This window comes from Corvus brachyrhynchos, unplaced genomic scaffold, assembly GCF_000691975.1.
Source record: "Corvus brachyrhynchos isolate BGI_N302 unplaced genomic scaffold, ASM69197v1 scaffold42, whole genome shotgun sequence".
In the NCBI taxonomy this organism is placed as follows: Eukaryota; Metazoa; Chordata; class Aves; order Passeriformes; family Corvidae; genus Corvus; species Corvus brachyrhynchos.
The window spans coordinates 1114047-1121858 of NW_008237242.1; the positions used below are offsets into that span (position 1 = coordinate 1114047).

The 7812-nt window shown below is 35.7% G+C and overlaps 1 protein-coding gene across 3 annotated transcripts in view; it reads left to right on the plus strand.

Annotated features, from left to right (window-relative positions):
• Positions 1 to 7812, plus strand: part of NIPBL (NIPBL, cohesin loading factor) — a 110796-nt gene that overhangs the window by 58372 nt on the left and 44612 nt on the right. For all 3 annotated transcript variants that reach the window (XM_017730231.1, XM_017730232.1, XM_017730233.1), the window contains one exon: positions 7084 to 7266. In XM_017730231.1, the coding sequence (XP_017585720.1) occupies positions 7084 to 7266 (183 nt within the window). The remainder of the gene's footprint in view (positions 1 to 7083; positions 7267 to 7812) is intronic.

Here is a 7812-nt window from a genome sequence, read left to right on the forward strand (position 1 = left end):
GGTCTTCTTGATGTGCCTAGAAGTCACAGATGAGATATAAAATAATGGCTTTTGCCATTTTTTGCTTATTCTCTGCAAAAGTTTTGGTTGTATTATATTCCTTATATAGAAGTTTTTCTCTAATCAGAATACATGGCTGGGAAAATACATTAGTCGTAAATTTCAGATCCCAAACATTAATCATCATAGGGTCAAAAAATGGTTTGGGTTGGAAATGATCTTAAAGATCATCTCATTCCAGCTCCATGGGCAGGGACATCTTAACGCTGGATCAGGTTGCTCAGAGCCCTGTCCAGCCTGCCCTTGAACACTTCCAGGGATGGGGCAGGCACAACCTTCCTGGGCAAACTTGTTCCAGTACCTCACCATCCTCTCAGTAAAGAACTTCTTTCTAACATCTGAACTAAATCTCTCCTCTTTTGGTTTAAAACTGTTCCCCCTTGTCCTATTGCCATCTGCCAGTGTAAAGAGCCACTCTCCCTCTTTTTTTATAAGCCCCTTTTGAGTACTGAAAGGAGTTTTAATAGAAGAATATTAACAGAAAAATGCGTGCTGAGTTTTGCAACTCTACAAAATACCTTAACTTCTTAATACAATAAATTGAATTGGCCTAAATTTCAATGCATATGTTCAAAAGCAATGACAGCAAAATCCAAAAGCACCCCCCAACACTGATTCATAAAAGTGAGGGAGTTTGTGCAGCACTACATTTATTTCAATTGCCAACCGTGCTCCTTTTTATTCTAAGTACTGCTTTTTTTTTTTGTACATCATCTTGGAAGACCAGACTGCTCTAGCCTTCTTTTATCAATTTGTATACAGACAAAAAGCCAGCAATAAGGCCAGCAATAAGTTCCTACAGCAATCAGATAGCTTGAGAACATCATTGTTGCCAGTGTAAATGTGAGTTCTCTTGGCATCTTGGGAGAGTGTTTGTTGGATATATTCCCTGCTCTCTGCCTGGAAATTTCAGAGTTCTCTCTTGAAGTCTCTTCCCTCCTTCTAAAAATGTTTATTTTTTCTCAGAGTATTGTACTATTGTAAAATTGGTTTTGAATCTAAGCTGCTTAGCTGTGGTTAATGATGATCTCCATTGTGTCATGGAATTATTCTGTTTCCATGTCCAGATCTTCTCTGACCAGCTGGTCTAGGTCCCATCTTTCAAGGCCAGAGCTAAGGATCAGAGTAGAAGCAAAGAGCCTGAAACTTGTTTTTTTTTAGGCTGGGAGCCTTTCCTTTGTGCTACTATTGGGGCAGATGAGGTAGAGTTGTTTCGAAAAATATGTTCAAGCAGGTTCTATGAAATGTAGGGCACACTTCTCCCCAACACTACTTTTCTCCATCCTGCTAAATTCATTGCATCAGAGAATCCTGTGCATGCAGCCCCTTGGATGGTGGTGAGAGCATCTGAGTTTCTTGCCCTTTTTCTGGCATGAATGTATGTGAGGTGAGGTCTGGAGTTACCCCTTCATGTATGTAGCCAAAAGGTGAGAGTAAGGCACTCAATAGAGGGTTATATCTTTTTGGATACATCCTGTAGGAGGTAGCTGTATACCCTCCCATAAGCTTTACAGCAGTGAAATGGAGAGGGGAGAGGAAAGAGAAAACCTGCTGGAGTAAATGTACTACTCAGTTTATTTTTACCAGTATTCATTTATGATGTGTTTCTCAATTGATGATAGGGTATCGAGATAAAAGCGGGACTTCATCTTATGAGCAGATAAGTCCTCAAAACTTAAATTCACCTAATGAAATTATTGGGATTTCCCCATGTTTCCCCTTCTGTTCTTGAAACTGTTCAGGGCACAAAATTATTTGGACAAGTGTGAAGCTGGTGAGCAGCAGACTGATCACCAAGGGCTCAGTGCACCATGTAAAGAACACACTGGAGCATTTTAAGGGGGAACCTGGTGGAAATTATATTGTTAAATTTCCACACTAGAGAAAGAATCAGAGATTTTCAGCTTTAACCAGCAACCTCTTCATCAGTTTATAGGCAGTCATGTGGCCCTTTGCACTGCAGTGCTTGAATACTCTTAACAATAGTTAGCTATTTTAGAAGGATGTTTATTTTGTAAACAGCTTCGTAACATAGGGAGTACTTCTATCCTTTCTTTTTTTTTTTCTTTTAGTTCCTTATCTAAAGTACAACCTTATCTGCATGAGTAGTTGCTGTAGATTAAACTTGTGAGTCTCTGCTTTTGTAGCTACAGTGACATGGCTGTTCAGCAAGATAGCAGCACTCTTCTTATGGAATAAGGATCATTTATTTCATTTAGCACAGGTTTGAAGGTTGTTTGGGCTAATTCAGAAAGAAACTGCTTCCCTTCCTGCATGTATATGCCTGACATTAGGGGAAAGTCAGGCTGTAAGCTTTTATTAGATAAGGGAGGAATATCCTTTATCAAATCCTCAGAGAGGACATTTACGGAAGGTGAGCTTGGCCTCTGTGGAATAATAGCAAGACTGGGTATATTAGTCATCAGCAAAATAAGAAAAGTCCAGTAGCAGGTAATGTCTTTTGTGACCAAAAAAGAACAAGAAAAGGACAAAATTGAGCTGCAGCCAGTAGGGGCTTATTTTTAATGTCAAAATGAAGACGAGTGACAGTTTTCTAGTATAGAAGTTCAGTGGTCAAACTTCAATTTCTAAATGCTGAGAAATGTGAAGTAAAGATTCATATCCTCACCCCAAACAGGTGGCATTATTTCCCTCTCAGACCCTTGTGTGTTCTTTCATATAATGTCTTCATAGTTGGAAAAACTTAATATGAATTTGCATTAACTGTAGTTTTGCTTATTGCAGACAATTAGCACACAAAAATGGAAAAGATATTTGTTTCCACTGTATTAATTCTCTCTTATAGTTATGAAAGTAGCACTTCAGAGTTTAGATTTCTAACTGTATTTGTAGTTCATAGGAAATTGTACCAAGATCTGATCTAAACTATGCATTTATTTTCCATAGTTTGGAAAGCAAAGATACATCATTACTGAAAAAATAAGAGTTTATTCATGTTGGTTTTGATTTCATGACAGGAACAGCCACTCTGATCCTGGAAAGCTCACCTAAGCATCAGTAAGAATCATCCTCTTTTCCACAGGTGCTTGTTTGAAGTTGTTACACCAAGCCTGGTGAAACTAATGTGAACACAGATTGATGTGTCAAAAAATAATTGTGCTGTCCATATTGAAAGGACCCAGCAAAAGTCCATAAGGGTGATCTGCCTGGATCAGGAAGGTCTACTTGACTTGCAAAGTCAACACAAAGTGACATTGGATCCTCCTAAAGATTAGATAGGCATAAATATTAGCTAAAGCTGTTCTACAAAGTCGAAGCTGCAAAACACAATACTGAACTGTGACTCAGATCTGTTCTGCTCCATTAGTTTCTTAAACCATATGTGGAGAAGGGAAATACTACATCCTCTAGATATTTATAGAAATCTTTCTACTATACACAGTAAAACCCTGTGAAAAGCTTCCCAGTCTATAATAAAATATGGGAGCTGGCTTACAGACTAATTTCTCACTGAGATTCTCTGTTGATCTTTAAGTGTATTATATTTTGTAAAGAAATGCTTGATGAGAAAACACATTATCTTGAGGGTCAGTGGACATTGAGTAGTAGATCAAGATTCATTAATATCTTTCCTTAGAAACTTTTTGATAATAGCAATCAAGCAAAAACTAGAATTTGTTCTTCGGCAAGTAAGTTGTAGACAGCATTGCATATGTTTGGAGAAGCACTGTAGAAGTGACTGTTCATGTATTCAGTTCGTTGAGATAAATTGTTCTTCTGTGTCCTCCCTTCAGTTTCACCAATGTGGAGTTTGTTAGCATGCTCTTCTTGGCAGTTTGAAAAATAATTTGTTTTGATGGTTCTTTTCTTCTGGGGTTTTTTTTTGGTTGTTTGCTTTCATAGTTGCAACAGCTTTGAACGTATACATAAGTGATATATGAAGAATACAGATGCCTATAGTCCCATTTCAGGCATATTGTGTACACTGATCACACAAATTGCAGAAAATGGGAGTTTTTCCATTGGTGATGACAGTCCTTCAGCAAGATATTTGGGCATTCTATTAGATTATCAAGTAACTTTTTTGTAAAGTTACTTTCTCTTTGCTGTTTAAAAGGCTGTGCATGCTATAGCCAGATGTAACTGATTAAAGTGAAGACATGGAAGTAGGTACTAGGTCTTAGCAAACTTAGCAAAAAAATTGGGAAATTGAAAGTGATTGTACATGGATTTGTAGATTTCAAAGAGATTTGTGTTGTATATTCTATTAATTGTTTTAGGAAAATTTCCCATAAACTGAAAAGACATTAGGTTGTGTTTATAACTAATTCTTGTTGCCATGTGACTGGATTCTTATGGTGAACTGGATTCTTGTAAGTATTTCTTTACCACCCTGAACAAAAAAATAGTGCCTATATTATAAAATAGAAGATATTAAAGAAGGAATTTAGTAGGATATTTCTAGTGACGTTTGGGCTGCCCTGACTCAAGGTAGCATAATTAATAGAGTAAAGTAAATATTAACAAGCTCTTGACTTGACCAAAAATATCCCTGATTTCCTTCAGAAAGGATGGTAAATCCTTCTCCATGTATATTAGAATTGTTCATATGTGTACAGTCATTCTTAACTCTTTTGTACTGCGTAAGTAAAACTCTATAGATTTGGTTGTTTACAATCCTCAGCAGCTAAGAAAACTGGGCATGTGGTACACTTACTTCAGGGAACATTATGACAAAAAGAAAAACTTCAATGATAGCTTACAGAGAGCTTTATAATAATTCTATTTGTTCTCTTTTCTGCTGTTTCCTACTTGAATAAAGTAAGCTTTACCTATTTCCTAATAAAAGAAAAATGGGTAAGCTTATACTGTAATCTGAAATATCTGTAACAGGAGAGAGTGCAAATCAAGCAGTAGTTGAATTTAGCACTGGAGGAATAGAAACTTGAAACTGTTGAGATGAAAATAAAATTAGTTTTACAAATATTTAAAGTAGTAATTTTTTTCCACTTATGTCTAGTGAATGCTGTGATATTTGATTTATATTTCAAGAATTAGCTCAAAATGAAAAATCAGTGAGAAAAGAAAGCAAGAACAGGTATTCCTAGGAGACGATAGAATAGCCTGTGAGTTTTGTTTGCTGTTTGAGGATAATGCAACTTTTGTTCATTTACTTGTAGCTGCCTTGCAATGTTTTTGTTTGGCCAGATTTACTGTAGACTTTATGCTGTGTGTATAGTCCTGCTGATTTTAATGAAATTGCCAATGGGCATAAAATTGCAAATACTATTAGAGAACCAGGCTTTATGGCACTCTATCGATTTCATCTGTGGAAATTTTCTTAAAGCTTGTATATGTAAATTTTCTGTATTCTGGTTCTGGATGTAAGCTCTTCATGCACTGTATAGGCGTACAAAGTATGGGGACACCACTGCTCAGATGCACAGCTCTGCAGCATCCCAACTGGACCTGGCTGTCATCCAGTCAGCTGCTGGTACACACAGAGGAAGTGGTCTACCCATGCTGCCAATACTTCTACCTGTCTGAAGTCAAGTGCACACAAAATTAATTATTAACCAAGAAATATGGCCAACCACACCATGAAATGTTTTACAGCATTTTTGAAAGCAATATTGAGAATTTAGGTAGCTTTGGTACATGGTGATTGTATAAGGATGGCAACCTAACACAAATAGGTAACAGTGAACACAATGTGAAGGAAGAAGGGACAACTTTAACTATCACTCTACTTTGAAAAAACCTACATTACTTCAAAACCCCCAATATTTGAAGTTAAATTGTTTTTTAAAATACACTTAAATGAGATGACTTGCAGAATGTATTTTGATGCCAGAATCTCATAGTAAGACTCTTCTAATTCCATTTAAAGATGTTTAAAAAGAGAAATAAAAAAATCCAAATACTTTCTTGCATTAGAAGTTAGGATATTAACACAAAAATGGAAATAAGTTTTAGAAAGTTAGGGTAGTGATGTAGTGAATGCAATTAAAAAGTATATTATCATCCAGAAGTGAGTTTTTGAGGAGGAATATGTGTGTATAGAAATTTGGAAGTGATTTCCTCTCTCAATAAGTATTCATTGGGAAGGAGAGAGGGGTGCTTGTGACAAAAATGTTTCTTCTGTTGCTGGAAAAAGATTAACAGTTTAGTCTGATGACCTGCAAATCTGTGCAATAGGTTCTTCAAAAACTAAAAATAAGACATCAAATAAACAAACCCCAAAGAAATACCTTTGAATTAATTTAGTTTCCTTTTGTCAGTTTGAAAAGTTTTGCCTGCAAATCTCCTTCACTCTGACTGCACATGGGTTTAATCTTGATTTCAAAATGATGAAAATGGTGTGATATTGTCTACTTATTTATCACTGTGTAAAAGAAGCCTGATTTGTGGTTCAGCTAGCTGTTTGTCTGTATTAAATAAAAATGTTTCAATTTTGTTTTGTAAAAAAATCAAGCAAGGATTTGTGTTGCATAATCAAACTACCAGTAGGAGGAAAGAAAAAATCTGGAGCAAAAGTTGGGTTGTCAATGATTTGGTCTTTATTTAGGGATATGACTCCCGAAATTTTGCCACAGGTTGTCCCTCCTTACTGAAAAAGGGTATGTTACTGTTTTGTGTGCACTAATCTATGAATGATGGTAAACAGAAATGTTATTGAGGCACAAAGAATCCGTAATTTACTTATAACTGTTAGAAAACATGATAAATTCAGAGGATGAACTGAAGTAAGACTAAACTTTGTGGACTAGAGCAGGGATATCATTCTACAAAGGTAACTCAAAAGGTGATTCAAAGGTAGTTCACTTATATGACTGACAAAATATTTTATTGAAGGAAATGTGTATGCAATTTATTGTGTTAATTTCTCGTTGTAGTGTGAACTTTAAAAAAAGGCTGTGAAATACCTTCAGGTCTATCTAACTGTGATCTAACTGATTGTTAGTGGTTATCCTGTGAGTGGTTCCAGAGAAGGGATTGTAGTGTTGGGCCCTCTTTTTTATCTTCAGGTTCACATTTGCTCTTCTTACTCTCCACTAATAGGTAGCATAGATCAGTCAGTGTTAAAGGAGTTGCCTCCTGAGCTCCTGGCAGAAATTGAATCCACCATGCCACTTTGTGAACGTGTGAAAATGAACAAGCGCAAACGTAGCACAGTTAATGAGAAACCAAAATATGCTGAAATCAGTTCTGACGAAGACAATGACAGTGAAGAAGCTTTTGAATGTAAGTAGTACATAATTCTGTTCCTTAAGGTAAAAAAGCTAATATTTTGCTTTTACAAAAAGATACACGTTTTTTTAAGTTGACTACCCTAAAACATACAGCCCCAAATTTGCTGTCCTGACTACCTAGCAAAGAACGCTTGTTTTAAAAAAAAAATTACTTGATTACAGTTTGTCACTCAAGATGAAAAGCAGTGAGTTGTTAAATTTATTTTTCTAATTACTTTACTGGAAACTGCTGCCTGTTTTTTTGGTTTGTTTGTTGTTTCTGGTTTTTTTTTTTTTTTTTTTGCTTTCAGTTGTACCAGGAAACATTCCTAACCAATCAGATTAAGGAAAATATCCTCTAAAGAAGCACAGAACTTACATACAATTATATGCAAGGAAAAATTTCACTAAATAAATTTTTGAGTTATTCTTAGTTTTATTGATAAGAAAAGTGAAAGATCCGCTCTTTAATTTTTCTGACATAATTAATTGAGAATCTTACTGCACAGAAGTTTCTTAAAATATTTCTTCTACTATTTCTCTTGTCATATCACTTAAA